This window comes from Rhododendron vialii, chromosome 3a (assembly GCF_030253575.1).
Source record: "Rhododendron vialii isolate Sample 1 chromosome 3a, ASM3025357v1".
In the NCBI taxonomy this organism is placed as follows: domain Eukaryota; kingdom Viridiplantae; phylum Streptophyta; class Magnoliopsida; order Ericales; family Ericaceae; genus Rhododendron; species Rhododendron vialii.
In genome coordinates this window covers 24210498-24228017 of record NC_080559.1, presented here as the reverse complement: position 1 = coordinate 24228017, position 17520 = coordinate 24210498, and the positions used below count along the sequence as shown (strand labels likewise).

The following is a 17520-nucleotide window of genomic DNA, read 5'->3' as shown; positions in this document are numbered from 1 at the left end:
AAAAAAAATAGAATAGCAGAATCATTTTCCAAAAATAAGTACTTAAAAAAAATTCCCTTATAAAGAAATGAGTCAAATGACTTTAAAAAAAATGGCAAAATCATTTCTGAAATGGGGCCTAGGTCTGGACCCGGTTTTCCTCGAGGTTACCGTTTCTCCCGTGATCTTTGTTTTGTCCTTATCCAGTACCGGCCATGGTATTGGAAAAACACGTCATCGTTCTTATCGCAAAGGCACGTGGCCCCACGGCCCGAGTATTATTGTAGTAGTAGTAAAACTCATTTTAAAATAAAAACTTTCTCACATGATCGAGCTATGAGAAAGCACCCCTATTGTACAGTATTTTGTATTGTAAATTAATCTCGATTGGAAGAGCTAAAGCATAAAAACAATTTATTTTTATGTATAAATTCTAGATAATGATCGCTTTCTTCATTTTTCTTTTTTAAAAAAACATGGTAGTAACAAACTGTTATTGATAAAAAGAATATAAGAAGAATATATATCATCATTACATTAACCAGAAAGATTATCGTTTTACATAAGATTCAATAATCAATTAGAAGGTCTAACTTCCCAAATACGAATACAAGAATCTCACAAACCTAAAGTAACCAAAGTGTATGCAAACTACCTTTGCCAATCTACGAAATAGAAGAAAATCGCAAACCTAAACCGAACAACTTCGCGACAAATATCTTCGTTGACAACTTTTACTTCCGTAGGGCAAGATCACGCGTGGATGGAAAGTCAATCCACGATAACAACTTTTATTTTTGTAGGGTAAGACCACACATGGATCGAAAGTCAATCCAAACGATCTGATTCGTTATTAGACCACCACTGCATCCGCTTTGCTTCATCAAAGGACCCTCACCACCACCTTTATCAAAGCTTGAAACCGCATCCCTTTGATAAAGGAAGAGCCGAGAGAAAAGGAAAAGGAAAAGGAAAAAACACCAAAAAAATCCCCTTAGATTTGAGTTCGACAAAGAAAAACTTTCACCAGAAAGGAGGGGTTATTAAAAACAGGAAAAAAAAAACGATTAATATTAAAGAAGGAAAACACTCATAAAGGATAAAGTTTTCCCCTCCCGCCGCCATATTAGGGTGATGAAAACCCTTAAGGGGGTAGCCGGGACAATTGATTTCTTGAAGGAAATAAGTTTACTAGGTGTTTGGTGAAACTTTTTTTAATGTTACCTCAAAATTTTGGACTTTTCGTCTTTACTGAAATTTTTTTTAGCTTTTGCTCAAAATTTTGTAATGATAAACTGAAAGCATAACATGAATCTAACAAAAATTAAGAAAAGACATTTTTATTAGTATAGGCCAAATCCTGCCTGTTACTTTGCTTATTGATTGAATTGTTAAGCAATATACAGTCTAATTATGTAAAAACTATGGTAAACAAAAGATCATTTTAGAGAATTTCACATAGTTTGAAGCTTGAGCTTGTAATTGTTGAACCCATAACCTTAAGGCTTTGGTCAAGTGGGCATGACAAAGAAAATAGTAAGTATTTGTCCTCTATGGCATATTCGAATCTCACAGATGCTAAACATTGTCTGGTCGTTAACTTCAGGGCCTTGGAATTAGTTGAAGTGCATGCAAACTGACACAAATATCTGGGCATCAAATTTGTTTTAGTAATCGGTAAACTATTTCACATTTGGCATCAAATTGAGGCATATAGTTAAATATAGCAGCCAAAATACCATAGTCATTAAAAGAACACTAAATTTTGAAACCCCCATGCTAAACATAGCAATAATAAACCAAATACTCCTGCATTAATAAGATGAAATTACTGTTGTCCTTAAGTCCACGTCACTGTCAAATGCGAAAACTTGAAAGCCAGTAAAATGAAAAGAAATCAAAATCTCTTAATTCCGGCGTCAATGGTCGGTCTGCCTTTAACCAGACGGGCTCATGGGAGAGGGGAATATAATCGAGGTGAAAGTAAGCTGACCCGAACACCCTTGACCATGGAACCAAAATTGGAAAAGAAAAGAAATCAAAATCCTTACCCACGCATTTACCACACTAACCATCTCCATTTGAAAATTTTCAACCCGGCTACTTGCATGGCAAATGTGCATAGATCGCGGTGTGGAGCTCGCTCTGGGTCCCACACAAGCGATCCTAGCAGTTCATTAGATATAAACCTTTGTTCAAAGCCTCCAGCACCTATAGGTATTATTAGATTGAACTGATTTTTCGTGAAAGCCTCCGAAAAAATGTTTTACATCTAATAAACGGCTTGAATCGTTTGTGTGGGAGGACCCCACGCCACGATCTGCGCGCATCGCTGTGCAAGCAGACTTTCTGCCATTCTTCTCCCCTTGCCTTTGCGCAAACAGAAAACCAGTAGAAAAGGCGGGTTGATAGCATCATAGCACGTGTGTAAAGATGATATTGACCACTTGCTTGCAACGACCTGAATCAAAACTATCCACTACCCAACAGGTATAGGCATCACAGTCCATAACTTGAGGATGGCCACAACATATCTCTCTCTCTCTCTCTCTCTCTCTCTCTCTCTCGGTATAGGCATCACAGTCCATAACTTGAGGATGGCCACAACATATCTCTCTCTCTCTCTCTCTCTCTCTCTCTCTCTCTCTCTCTCTGGTGGGGTGGGTCTGCGGTTTCTCTACGACATTTCCATCTGTTGTCACATTGTTTTCCAAAACCGACCGAGCTCACTGCATCTAAGGTTTTTATCCAAGGAATGGCCTCGGAGGTCGTCATTATAGTAGGAGGAGTGACTTATGTATGCTACAAGCCTCTGAGTGTAGTGTCCAGGGGAATATGGGTGGGGGATAATCCTTTGAATCACGCCAGCCCCCTTCTCTTGCTGCAACTCGCCTCTATTAGCCTAGCCTCTTTGCTCTTAGATCTCTGTCTCCGGCCTCTCGGACAATCGACTATCGTCTCCAAAATTTGTGTAGGTTGATTTTTCTCTTGTTTGTTTGCCGGTAATTCTAATACAAGGTGGTCACGAGCATGCACAACTTGAAAGGGCGCAAAAAATAAAAGAGACGAGAAAAGTAAAATTTAACAACAAAATAAGAGTCAAAACGGAAAAAATATTCACATAAGTTTACCCGTGCCTGAAAACCCAGTAGCTGCATCAATAAATTACAGGAAAAGCATGCATGCTAGATAGAAGCTATAGTTGAAAATGCGTCTGGAGGGGTATTTGTTTTAGAGTGACAAGGTATTATTTCGATGCAACGTAGTGTACTTATTTTCTGTTCAGATAGCATTATGTATAAATTTCTACAACACTGATTGTCCCACGACTATCAGTGGCTAAAAACCGTTAACTTTTACAATGTGGCTATCAGGGTGGCATAATATTCGGCCCTTCTCTTCTCGGACACAGTGAGGCCTTCACCTCCGGCTTGTTCCCTCAAAGAGGCACAATAGTGATCGAAACGGTTGCCTCCTTCGGCCTGATGTTCTTCTTCTTCCAAATGGGGGTCAAGACAGACCTTGGAATGATGCTGCGACCCGGACGGATGGCCGTGGTAATAGGCGCCTCGATTTCCTTGTTAACACTAGGGCTCACCACTCTGCTCTCTCTCCTCCTCAAGTCCTACGTCCCCATGGACAAGTCCCTCGCAAGCTCCCTCCCTCTCATAGCTGCTTCCCAGTCTATGTCTGCTTTTCCTAACATCGCTTTCCTTTTGACCGAACTCAAGATGCTCAACACCAATATTGGCCGCCTCGCCATGTCCGCATCGCTGTTTTGTGATGTGATCGGGATGTCATTAACTGCAATCGGCTTCACAGTAATGGAGCACTCGACTTTAGAGAGATCGGCAACTGCGTTTGCATCCGTCATCCTGCTTTTGGCCGTCATTGCTTATGTATTCCGACCGATATTGATGTGGATTTTAACAAAAACGAAAGAAGAGACGGTTGTGGGGGAATTGTTTGTGATTACTATTTTTTGCACTGTCCTTTTGGCTGGTTTAGTTAGCGATTTTCTTGGGCAGCACTTCATCTTCGGACCAGCTATTTTGGGGTTGGCTGTGCCGGAAGGGCCGCCTTTGGGATCTGCCTTGACGGCTAAGCTAGACCTTTTAATCACGGGGTTGCTCTATCCTACCTTCCTCACTGTCAGCGGGCTGAAAACGAATTTCTTTGAAATTAATTTCCAGTCCATGTGGATTGTGATGATTGTAGTTATCTTTTCTGCCCTAGTGAAGATTGGAGTGGTTCTATTGGTAGCGCATCATACCGAAATGCCCTCTCGCGAAGCTCTTGTGCTTGGGCTCTTGTTGAACACCAGAGGCATTTGTGAGCTGCTCATTTACAACTTGTGGAAAGACAGTCAGGTGCGAAACCCCTTTCCTCGTATTCACTAATTTCCTTCGATTGCTAGTCTCTATAACTGGTTGAAATCGCTTTGTTCTGACAGATCCTGAGCAATCAAGAATTCACTTTGGCTGTCATAGGAGTGGTAGCAGTGACAGCAATCATAACGCCAATGGTAAGAGCCCTCTATGATCCATCAAGGCATCAATTTCCAACCAGGAGAAGGACCATTCAACAAGCAAAGGATGGCGCAGAGCTAAGAGTGCTAGTCTGCATCCACAACCAAGACAATGTCCCCACGGTTGTGAACCTTCTAGAAGCCTCATTCGCAACCGAGGAGAGCCCCATTGCAGTCATAGCACTCTTGCTCGTTGAGCTTGTGGGCCGGGTAGCCCCGATGCTCATAGCCCACTCACCGTTGGAAACCCTGGAGACAAACGCAAGTACCTCGAGGTCCAGCCACATCATCAACGCATTGCATCAGTACAGAGTGTACAACGAAGGGTGTGTCACAGTCCAATCGTTCAGTGCGATCTCCCATAAGGAAACAATGCACGAGGACATTTGTCGGGTGGCATTTGAACAGAACGCAACCCTTGTGATAATCCCGTTTCACAAGCACTGGGCCATCGATGGCGGGATCGAATCGGTGGATACAGCCATCCAACACATGAACACCAAGGTCCTTGAGAAGGCACCCTGTTCGGTTGGCATCCTCGTCGACCGAGGTATTCTGAGAGGCTCATTATCCATTCTCAACAGCCAATCCATGTATCATGTTGCCGTGCTCTACATCGGTGGTCCGGATGACGTGGAATCACTGTCCTACGGTGCTCGCATGGCAAACCACAACAATGTCACGCTAACGGTAATTCGTTTCCTTCTTTTCGGAAGCGACAATGCTAGAGACCGTAAGCTCGATAATGACCTGATCAACGAGGTCTGCCATGCTAACACAGGAAACGAGGATTTCTCATATCAAGAACAGGTGGTGAGAGACGGCGTAGGGCTGGCTTCATCTATTAGAGGATTGGAAGAGTTTTTTGACCTAATCTTAGTCGGGAGGCAACATCAGGCGTCCACCCTGATGCAAGGTCTTGGGGCATGGACCGAGTGCCCTGAACTCGGTGTCATTGGAGATTTTCTCGCCTCATCAGATTTTGATAGCACAGCATCCGTGTTGGTGGTTCAGCATCAAAGAGTACTAGGAGGGAGGTTGATCAGTCGAGCCGTGAAGCCAATGGTTAATGATAGAGATATACCCCTCCAAAGTATGCAAAGCCATGATGTGGCAGAAACAACAGCACGTGACAGTGGCACAGCATGGGCAATATCAATGGATAGAATGTAGATGAGTTAGGCTTAGTTCGTAATGATTGGGAATTCGAATTTCCTTTCGCAATGCTTCCAGGTCTTGGACTTCAGGATATTTTGCCAAGTTGCAAAATCGTGAACCAAGGATGTTTTCTCATCCTAATGACCAACTTGCAACATAAAAGATACTAGAAATGATCCTTTTGCTTTACCACAGTATGCAAGTTCCTATTTCTTTGGGTATTTCACAGCAACTAATTTTGGCTGGCCTAAAGGATAATAGATTGGATTCAATGTGCTGGGCTTCCAATGGAAAGATAAAAGGATCAACAGAAGTTCTACAAATACTATATGATAGTGATTTCTACTTATGGTTATTGACTATCCTGAAAACATTACTTACTTTTGCAACTACATGTAAAAAACCAAAAAAGGAAAATCATTATGGATAGTGAAATGAAAAGCTACGGAGTCAATACATAATGAAGGATGAGAAACCATCACTTGACCTAAAAACTAATCCTTCCTAGAGTCAGGACGGGCTACTATTGCTTCAGGTTGTTTTGGTCCTTTTCCTGTTAAAGCTGCCTAAATATAGTTCTTACTCCGAATAACCTGGTTTATAGTGCAATAATCACCTGAGAACATATAAGACGGGCTAATATTGCTTCAGGATGTTTTGGTCCTTTTCCTGTTAAAGCTGCCTAAATATAGTTCTTACTCCAAATAACCTGGTTTATAAGATGAAATGTGCTTTTAACTTGAGGGTGTGCCACATCTGTCATAGCTAAAATCTAAGGAACGTTTCAATCAAGTAATCCCAACCTAAGCTCCAACAGAGTGCTAATAGTTTGCTTTACTAGTTTCCACCCCGTATGCTTGCAAAAATGTATAAAAAACAGCCAGGAAGAATGTACAATTCGGCAATGAAGAAAAAGCACACAAAAGAATCATTGTAGGAATTGAATTAAGACATTTATACCTGCAGCTTACATACTTCCATGACGAGATGCATTGAAATTATCACCTCACTGATTCTTGATTTCATCAATAGTTGCTTTGTCTGAAGTTGTGCATTCCAGCACAGCATGATTTGGAGGATCTGGAGCTTGGTACAAGGATGTTTTGCTCTTCCTAGCTTGCAGTCCTGTATACCGCGCTAAATCCACCCATTGCTGCACATTTCAGAGGCTAAAATCAAACAAATATCAAGCAAGAGAAATAAGTCAATAATTTTGAAGATAACTGTCCCCAGATTGCAAAATGAAAGGATCAATAGGACGATAGGGCTGAACATATATCAGTTTAATAAAGCATGAACTGCCCTCGGATCGCAAAATGAAAATCAGCTCATTCACCACCCATCCCTTTTGCAGCGCTAACAATAATTTCCAAGATAACTAAAACAGGAGCCTACACATGCTAGCAAGCTTCCTCTCTTTTTCTAAGTAAATATTATGAATTTATTGTCCTCTGGACTACATCATTTTAGAAATAGTCCGACTATTCACACAGATTTTTTGTGCACATATTGTGCACAGATCACTGTGTGGGGCCCATTAAGGGTCTCACACAAATGATCCGAGCCGTTCATTAAATTTAAAATATTTTTTCAAGGGTCCTTGCGAGAAATCAACTCAATCCGATACCTATAGGTGCTCAATCCATACATCTAAACTTTCATTCAGATCACTGTATGGATCGAGCACCTATAGGTATCAGATTGAGTTGATTTCTCGCAAGGGCCCTTGAAAAAATATTTTAAATTTAATGAACGGCTCGGATCATTTGTGTGAGACCCTTAATGGGCCCCACACAGTGATCTGTGCACAATATGTGCACAAAAAATCTGTGTGAGTAGACTTTCTGTAAAATGCATTGACATGGCAACACTGAAGCAAATCGTGCCAGTGATTCGATTTGTGCCCTCTCTCTTCCAGCTCCATGTATTGGCATGACCTACACTAGATAATGGACTTATCTATCAACAAGACAACCAATGCTGGCAAAATTCTCAAAGAAGGCAGGATATGGTGCACTCATCTCATAATTCTTAGTATATTTAAATGATAAAGTAAAGAAATGAGTTTGTATGAGGACACAAACTAGAAGGTGAGGAAGTAAAATAAGAATTATCTCACCTGGGTTCCCCAATACGAGTTGACAGTCCGAACAACAAAAGACAGCATATTCACAAGTAATGTTTGTGAGGCAAATAGGTCAGAAATTCTATGCTCCACTACTCCAGCAATAACCTGCCACAGAATCCATTCTGATCTTAATACCAAAGAGTTACCGAGGATCAAGTAAGAAAGTAGACCAATGCCCGCTGGCACAGTAATAACTCAATAACTCAAGCTTCAGGGCTTATCCCTTAGATAAGCAAAAATACATTCACATTCTATCATTGGCTAAATAAGATATTTGACGCACATCGCTTAGGCAAAGTTCCTTAGATATATGACTTCAGACGCCCTCCTAGTAATGATACATTATAGACTCCAAAGGGCCTGCCCAAAGCAGACCATGCTGGACAGTGGGCAACCGAACTGAAGAGAGCATCCGTAATCGAATTCTGGAATGCTGGTGGGACCCATTGATCCCAAAAAAAGAAGAAGATTATATTAGCAACTAGAAGCTTACCTTATCTCTGATGGGAAATGCGAGTTCTATATCTACAACAAGGAGAGATGAACTAGGTGAAGGGATGTGATCTAAGTAGTAGACTGGCAACTACAAGTCGATCAGCATTTTCGTAGTGTACATTCTATAGTGATGATAAATACCTTAAAGAAGGATATGCATCATTTAAGAGAATCCAAGGATAAAAGGTCCATTCATCCTACTTCGTCACCATGCTTTACTGATTGATCAGGATCGTCCACTTAGCTAAAACTTTTGATCATATTGCTAAGCTGGACCATTTCCATGAATTCATTCATCTCCAAGAAAATGGAAGCAACAATGTTTTGGGGATGCATTAAAGAATCTGGCAATAGTGGATACTGTTTAACTCTTTACCTTCTTTTTTTACCGGCCTGTTTAACTCTACCTTTGGTAACCTTTACTGAAACAAGAAAACATACTTTCAAATCCGTACATTGCTTCACAAATGGTATAGTGCTACTTGTTCTACCTGGTATCGAAGATTTGCTGACATTCCCAAAAAGCAACTGTATACCACTGCTGTTTTAAGCATTGGTGATCTTTTAGTCTGTTGAGCAGTAGCAAGTGCTGGATTCAGTAATTTGCGAACTGTATACAGAAAATTTGAGGCAGCCACAGCCCCAATACTTGAAATGAATCCAACACTGGCAAGTTTTAAACCTCCAAAAAGCACTGATACAACTCTATGACTCACATTCCAGTCCTTCCCAGCAACATTCTTTTGAAATGCATTATCCGGTATAGAACCAAGTAGACCCTTTAATGCTTCTATGCTGTCAGTTGTATCCATCTTATCAGCAATTGAAATGAAAGACAACGTCGGAGCAGGCAGCCACACAGTGAAAAAATCAACAACTGATCCCCTGACCGTGTCTGTAATAACATAGTCAATCTCTTCAAAGAAATTTTCTTTACGCCTTTCATACTGAGCTAAGAGAGTAGTCGTAATTGATATAGCTTCTTCTATAGCTAGTCTATGTAAGAACTTGGGATCAGCCAATAATCTCTCCCTGAATCCCTGCAAATCAGGATGAGTTCTGTTCAGCTTGGAGCCACTAGTTAATTTTACGGTTTAACCTTATTTATCTCTCACTATGTGCACCTCACAAGTAGGTAAACAAGTGATTGAGAAAGTTCCAACTTCCAATAGCAAACTCACTGTAGTACAAGATGGATTGAGTTTAAGCTTGAAGGCCTTTGGACCACAAACACACATCTAATGGCCAAAACCAAAGCTTACCTGGAATCTATGAGTGAGTTCTGAAATAAAAGGATATTGCTCCAGATCAAAAAAATTCTGCAGAACTTCAGGAGATACCACACCAAGATCAAGTCCTTTCTGAAGGTCCTGATAAGAACACATACAAAGACAGTTCATCATATAAAGCATCCCCAACCAACATCAACATCAGTAAAGGCATAAAAGACCACTCTAGAAATCTGATATGATTTGGCAGCACTATATTTTAACTTAAAGGCAATGAGATAAAGTTACTGACAATCAATAATTTTTTCCTTGCTGAATTCATAGCACCTTTATTTTCAACCAAGTAATTGGTGCTGCTTTTAAAGCAATGTTCTAAAACTCGCTACTCACTCGGCCGGCCACCTTGTACCTTAGAGGCCGAGTACTCGGCGAGTAGCAATTACTCAGTTTTTTTTTTAAATGTTCCCCAAATGATATTCATAATGTATAATGAGAAGTTCAATGTTCATAGTTCAAACCAAATGAAACCAAGTACAATATTACGAGTCCATTACAAAGTTCAACGTTCAAACTAAATGAAACCAAGTACAAAATTACTAGTCCATTACAAAGTTCAAACCAAATGAAACCAAGTACGAAATTACTAGTCAATTACAAAGTTAAACGTTCAAACCAAATGAAACCATATCAAGTAGTGTTTACTCTCAAATTAGGGTAAGTAAAAACCATACTGAAATTACACTAAAGGCCCCTCAAATTTAACATATTATGTATTTTACCCCCATTTTTTCAGTTTATTTTCGATTTTCTCCCGACTTCCAACTCGGCGAGTAATCCCGATTTACCGAGTGATCGCGACTCTCCGGGTACTCGTCGAGTAATGCCGAGTAATTGGCTGGCCGAGTAATTCCCACCGAGTAGCCCTAACTCGCCTCGGCCAGGCACCAAGTAGCTCCGAGTACTCGCCGAGTAATGCCGAGTTTTAGAACACTGTTTTAAAGCCAATTCATCCATATCTTTAGATTTTCTTATTTCCCCCGCTATGATAGTACAATAATATTACAAAAGTTTTTGCCGCTCGAATTATCATGCTGAGGATTAGTCCTAGGGTTGTTTAATCGAGAAATAATCATCATAAACTATGCTAGCAAGAGCCAAGCCAAACCAGTAAGGCTGTGGATGCACTAAAAGATTTTCTTGTTGAGTCAAATAGACATGTAAAAGTGCATGAAGTTAAGAAAGCACAAAAATTAAGTTCATCCACAGAGAAGCAATGCCTATTTTCACCAAATCATTAATGTTCGAAAAGGCATAAATTCACATCCTATAAGATGCATCTAAAAGACTCAAACTAAAACCCAAAATTCATATTCATGTATACAAAGAGCGGCCGAGGTTTTACTGTTCATAGTCCAGCGTTTTTCGGCCAAAACAATGTCATTTTGGCTTCTTTAAACGATGTTGTTTTACTACCTCATATATACCCTTTGCACAGAAGCTATGCTGCTTGTATGTTCTCTCCTTCATTCTCCCATTCTCTCCACCTCTCTTTGTCTAACTCATTCTGGCTCACTCTCAGAGAAAAAATAAAACTCAACAATCATGGTTTGGCCGGCCAAGTTGAATCTAGGTTTCTCATAAGCTTTTTATTCTTCGTCTCTATCATTTGCTTGTTTCGATCTTATTCACTTTCTTCCATAATTTCTCTTGCCATAGCCACAAATCCAAGGTAGGGTTTCTTATTCATCGTATGATTGATGCCTTATATTACCCTATGCGTTGTGAGGGAACTGATTTTAGGGGAGATTATACTAGGATTTCCCCAAGGGTTTTGTTCCATAAGTTGTAACTTATGTTCCTATAACAGTCTTTTCCCAAGTAATAGTTTTACTGTACAAAGAAGGTTGATGATTTTAGGTTCCATGTTTTATACCTCTATGTTTGCGCTTCAATCTCTGTCCTGCTAATGTTTGAAACCCAAGGTACTTAGTTTTCCTAATTTCAAGACCATATCAAAAGCCTAAAGAGCTTCCAACTGATAGTTAAATCCCCCGTAGAAGTGGCTGGCTTGTGGGGTTGGTATACTGGAACATAATTAATCGTGGAAAATGATTTTGGCACTCCATTTTTTTATGAAGGCACTCTAAAATTTCTTTTAGTGTCTTGCTATGTATAATTTTTACATTAAAAGACAAGTTTTGGAGAGCCATCGTAAAAAAGTTGAGTGCCAAAATCATTTGCCTTAATTTTTACTTTAATTATTGGGTAAGCTATCTGATTTTGAAGTGTGGGCACCTTAGATGGGTAATTATATGTCTTACGGTAATGAACTAAATATCTATACTTTAGTGGTTTATCCAAAATGTAGTTGAACATATTTCAATGTGATGTGAGGAACTTTGGGGCAATAAGTAAACTCATTTGCAGTGAGAAAGCCCCTAGACTCCCAAAAACTTTTAGTATTTACAAGCCTTATGTGAATTTTTGCTTAGGCATTGATATTTTCATTTTAACTTTGGAGTATATTGTTTCATCATACATTTTGCAAGTCTTATATAACTTGCTGCAATGGCCAATGGGGTTATGCACATTGAAGTTTTTATCCAACATGTTTCTATTTAATTTAGTTTATTCACCTTTTATAACTCCACTGGAGGAAATGAATGGTCCATTCTCAAATTAGGATTCCTCACATGAACAGGCAAGAGTAGTTTATTCAGAAATAACCATAGCATAATCAGGATATTCAAATGGATTTATAACCATAGGTCATCTCGGGGCCTTAAAGGTTCTAACCTTTAAAGAAACACATTTTAACATTATGTTAGGTTCCCATCAAATATAGAAGGCACTGGATGTGATCACCGATGCATTATTGTTAGATACTTAGATGTCACCAAATGGTCATGCACACGTGAATATCTCTCCGTATGTTTAGCCTTTCTTTTTTCTCCTTTCTCCGTCTAATGTTGTAGCCTGTTAAACACCAATGGTTGCAGATGAATATGATGCTCCCGTTGGAGTCTTACAAAAATTGATTGCAAAAAGATTGGAAGACTTCTCAAGATGCATGACATTATAGTTTTCTTATATATTTTCTTTGGTTGCCCAAGAAAAAGAGGGAAACCAAAACGGTAGTCAACGAAATTTGGGATCATCTACCCATTTGTTCCTTCTCTGATGGTATTTTTCTCCTTGCATTTATTTTTTGGTCTTTTTCTCCTTTCTCTCGGTCTTCAGCTTTTTGTGGTCTAGTGATGAAGTCATTATATTACTCTATATTGCATTTCAATTACTGCTTTGAACATTTTGCTGGAATTCTTTATTCCTTTTCCTATTTCTATGGTTTCAGTTCTACGATTTTAGATTCTGCCGTTCTTTATGCTTATCTTATATTGTGGATTGTGTAGCAATGTCCAAAGCTATTTGTACATTGTGTTTGTGAGTTTGCTAATTTTGTTAATCAGTCTATATTGTTCTTTGAGCTTTGTTGCATTTTTTTTCTTTTTTCTTTTTTGCATTGTTGGGGTGCATGGTGAGTGCATGGTGACCAACAGCTTCCTCTCCCTCAGTGTCACAGCGATTGATCTCTTGCGACATTCCCAGGCCCCGTCATCAGTGGCCTGCTATTCAAAAGATTACTTAACAATGTAATATGTTGCATATGTAAGATCAATGTGTTTTCCCTACCATTCTATGTAAAACCTCCTTGTGTTTACTACTATTCTTCGTGTACATAAACCATTGTAGCTGCACATAACAGCTCCTTTGTTAATACACATTCGGCATTAACGTGCAATTTAGAAGGGTACATAAGATAAACTCCATAATGGCCCCAATTTTTATAATGGGCCTCAATGGCGCACCTTGGGCGCAAAAAATGACCCTAGTCCTATTATAAAGGTTCAGGGGGAAGCACACTATGACAGAGCCTAGAAATTGTTGACGTGGAAACTCAGATGAGTAACGCAAGTATTGTATCAGAGCACCTTAATTTCACTCGCAAAAGTAAAACATAATAAGTCGGGCAGCAGAAAAGCTTCGTCATATACAATTTTCTAAAGATAACAAGTTCAAAGCATTGCCATGATGCATCTCAAAACAAGAATCCTGGATGTGATTTGTTAAGGAACATGTAGATGCTATTGTATCTCCTGGACTACAAACAACAACTTACCTGGGGTAGAGCATCTCGCCTCCTTCCAGCTCCATTCATCACTCGTGCAATTTCAGCACGATCAAAGCAATTTCTGCTGCAGGGTCTGGCTGCAGAATACCACAAGAAATCAGCAATGGGAACTTCTCCTTCGCTTCTAATGGATTGCCTTTCAGGGTCAAGTAAGATAATAACTTGATTTTTCTTTGGTGTCTTCCTCGAAATTCTTGCTGGCAGCCCAGTCCCTCTTGACCCATATGTAATATGACTCGCACCAGTAACCACTACTAGCATACCGGTGGTGCCTCCATCTGCCATCGCTCGTGAGATGATCTGGGAAATTGTATATTCCTCAACTACTCTTGCTTGAGCAGATAGATATGAGCTAGGCCCAAAAGCGGTAGATTGGTTAGGAAAGTTGATATCCACCGACGGTCTACGCGACATAGAAGTAAAGCCTGAGATGAAGCCTGAACCAGCTGGAGGAGCATAAATCTTGCGGTCAGCTTTAGAAAGACCACGAATACCTTCAGCTTGAACAGTCCTCAAGACCTACCCAAATAGTTATGTATCAGAATAAGGATGAAGTTATCTACAAAGACTCTTTTGCAAACTAGCTTACTAGTAGTAAAATCCAGAACATTGGAAGAAACGATAGTGCTTCAACTAGTCAATAACAAGGTTGCTTAATCAAAGAAAGGGTAAGAGTTGACTCTACTCTCTTTAGCTGTCATAGAGATTTGTCCTTAACCTAAAAACTCAAAAAAATGGCAGAACGCATAAGTTAAGAGGAGTCAAAAAATCTATCGTCGTTATGCAAATGAGATCAATTTTCTTAGAAACTATATTTGCTCTATAACAGCATCTTTAATTATGACAAGGTCAAACCATTGCGGTTGAACATTTTGCCGATACTGCATGATAGCAAATGCAGTCTATGTTATTGCAGCCATTAATTTTTGTTCTAGAAGTAACAGTTAATGTTGTTCAATCCTGTCTTTTTGTGAGTGCACTTTTGAAAAAAGGAGGCATACTTAAAAGTTGATATTGAGGTTAGACTTCAGTGTTTGTACAATAATTCAAGTTCTTTTATTACTTTACTCGGGCCACATAACTTCCTACTTTATTATATACTTAGCCTACATGGTTGTAACCATACAGATATCTTACCAGATACCCTAAACATAGCTTCAAAGGAAAGCATAATCACCTCAAGTGGAGTGCCACAAGCAGTAAGCCTGACTCCATTGTCACGACAGTAACTTAAAAGTGGTTCATATTCCTGCCAGCGTTGAGGTGGCCAATGTGATGCGAAAGACTTCAAGGTTTCTCCATCAATTCTGCAATCAATATTTATTGAAGGACATGTCTCCAGTGTATTAAAACTGTCCCCAAGTACATTGCACACAAACACTAATTGGGTACAACAGGAGTTATTTGCAGGATTTAATGTAAAAAAATTATTGGAGTCAAAGACACAAATCAGCTTGACACTTAAACCTCTAGGACTTGGACCAGTTCCTTTAACATAGCATTACAAACTTTGCGCCATTCTTCCTGACAATACTATCTATGACTTGAGTTCCAGCTTTGGATAAGATGCAGACACGCACTGAACTGACTACTTAAGAAATAGAACGCTGACACCCGGAGGTCCTTAATCGTCGATGAGCCAGCCTATCCAACCTTATAAATATCAATTGAATGAACCAAAATAAATATTTCCAAGCCTAATATCATCTTAATTAGAAAGCTATATACTATCTTATACAACTTCAACTTGTTAGAGCTTGTCCCACATTAGTTAATTATCACCTCCAAAACTAGTATGTGAGCTTGGGCGGCCTCTCCACTATTTGCCAATTGGTTTTGATTTGGATCATTAATATGGTATTGAGTTAGGCTGTCAAAGGCTTCTGGTGAAGACTCTCTTGATTGATTGTCCCGGTATTTGTTCCACGTGCAAGTTAGGAGTCGCACATGCGGGATGTGTTAGAGCTTGTCTCACATAAGGTAATTATCATCTCCAAAACTAATATATGCGCCTGAACGGCCTCTCCCTTTATTGCCAATTAAGATTGAGGGACCTTTGACCTAACTTTTTCCTTACCTTTTGGCATGGACTTTTTTATTATTTTTTCTTAATGTTTACTTAAAACTTGTTTACATCACATGGTTTATGGTTCCTCTCGACAGAGAAATTTGTAAAATATACAAACATACACCAAAGTTGAAAAAAGTAATCAACAGACAAACGATGTGATGTAAAATTCTGACCCAAATCTAGTAAAAACTAAGAGAAAACAATCAAAAAAACCGTGTCAAAAGGGCTGAATACCAAACAACATAATATGCAAATTACGATTGATCAAAGCAAGCGATTGCAGAGAAATTAAACCTTTTATCGACGTATTGGTTCAGCTGTTCCTGCAGGTTACAAGGAAACGCTTCCAACGCCAAAGACAACGGCCGCTCGACCTCCAAACATCTCTTCCTCAAAGTCTTCACAATCTCGAGCTCCAATTCCTTGTCGTCCCGAACCGGCACATGCTCCGCTTCTCCTAAATACACGACTCGGGCGTTCATCAGCTTCTCCCAGACCTTACTCTTGTCCTTCCCCACCGCCATCGGCTCCCCAATCGCCGTCGCATCATAAACCCTCGAGCTTATCGCATCTTCCTCCGTCTTCTCCTCCGCTCTCGCCGCCGGCGACGGCGCAACAGCCGCGGGCGGCGGTGCGGGACTCTCCGGCCCCTTCTCGTCGGCTCTCACCGCCGCCGGCCTCAGGAGCCCCGCACCGGCGGCGAGGAACGGCGTGATGAGCACATCACGCCGTTTGAGTTGCGAAGCAGCTCTTCGTACCAAAGCTTGACGGCGGGGATGGAGCTCCGGTAGAAGACAGAGACGGCGGCGCGCGGGAGGCAAGTTTGCTGGTGGTGGGGCAGCGGTGAAGCCTCGGGGAGTGTGGGGCTTCATTTTCGTGACGGCGGGAAATCGAAAGTGTTTCAGCGCATTGCCAACTCTCTCCGTACAGAGTATGCGCTCACGGGTCTCAGCAAAATCGTTTTCGACCGTTGGAAATAGATTTGTGATTTCTTATGGATGGTCCATTTTTTTATTTTCGGTATTTTCCTACGTGTTGGATATACACAATGCTAGTAATCGTAAGATCCAGTGGAAAATCTGCGGTTACAAGGCGAACACAGCAGCCATGGGTTTTGTTCGTAATTTAACTTGGCACTCTTTTTATTTCACCCGTACCAAAATATTTGTCCGATCGGCAAAACGAGTACTCAAAAATAATTCAATTTTTTCAAGAGAAATTTCAAAAAAAACTTGTTGAAATTTTATTGAATTTTTCTTACAAAAATTGTAATTATTTTTAAGTATTCGTTTTGCGGATCGAATAAACATTTTCGGACTAGGTGTTTTGGTATAACTTGCACGTATCTCGACTAATTTTGAAATATCATAAAACACATCGTCCACTAACTGGGGGTTACTTAAAGCCAGAGCAAATGTTCTATATGAACTAATAACATCTGAGAGGTTTCGAAATTAAAACTTGAGAATTAGAAATTCTAACATCAATAAAGCAATGTGTACATATGAAATGTACATAACATGTACATATGAGTTTTGTGAGGCCCACCTCGGATCCTTCAAAAATGATCCGAATCGCCCATTATTTTTAAAACATTTTTTTATGGAGCTCTATAAAAAATAAGCTCAACCCGATATAAGTAAAGATTTTTTCTGAATTTATAGGGGCGAAACTACTTTAATTGCTTAGTTTCGCCCCTATAAATTCTAAAAAATCCTCATCGATATTGGGTTCAGCTAATTT

The 17520-nt window shown here is 39.9% G+C and overlaps 2 protein-coding genes across 5 annotated transcripts; one reads left to right on the top strand and one right to left on the bottom strand.

The window, feature by feature from the left end:
• Nucleotides 1–490: 490 nt before the first annotated feature.
• LOC131318799 (protein RETICULATA-RELATED 6, chloroplastic-like) lies at nt 491–16773 on the bottom strand. 4 transcript variants are annotated; one of them, XR_009197816.1, is made up of 8 exons: nt 16072–16773; nt 14884–15013; nt 13695–14225; nt 9551–9658; nt 8780–9328; nt 7785–7898; nt 6626–6834; nt 491–909 (listed from the first exon to the last, which is right to left on the bottom strand). XR_009197816.1 is itself a non-coding variant. In XM_058348769.1 (8 exons), the coding sequence occupies exons 1-7, from the start codon at nt 16647–16649 to the stop codon at nt 6672–6674; spliced, it is 2157 nt and encodes a 718-aa protein (XP_058204752.1). In that variant the 5' UTR covers nt 16650–16771; the 3' UTR covers nt 491–909; nt 6626–6671. The 4 variants fall into 4 exon arrangements, 3 of the variants coding, with proteins under 3 accessions (XP_058204752.1, XP_058204753.1, XP_058204751.1); XM_058348769.1 differs by having other exon boundaries at nt 6626–6818; nt 16072–16771; XM_058348770.1 differs by lacking the exon at nt 491–909 and having other exon boundaries at nt 6482–6834.
• On the top strand, nt 2576–5923 carry LOC131318798 (cation/H(+) antiporter 15-like). The gene is made up of 3 exons (XM_058348767.1): nt 2576–2950; nt 3354–4349; nt 4433–5923. The coding sequence occupies exons 1-3, from the start codon at nt 2735–2737 to the stop codon at nt 5678–5680; spliced, it is 2460 nt and encodes an 819-aa protein (XP_058204750.1). The 5' UTR covers nt 2576–2734; the 3' UTR covers nt 5681–5923.
• Nucleotides 16774–17520: the final 747 nt, after the last annotated feature.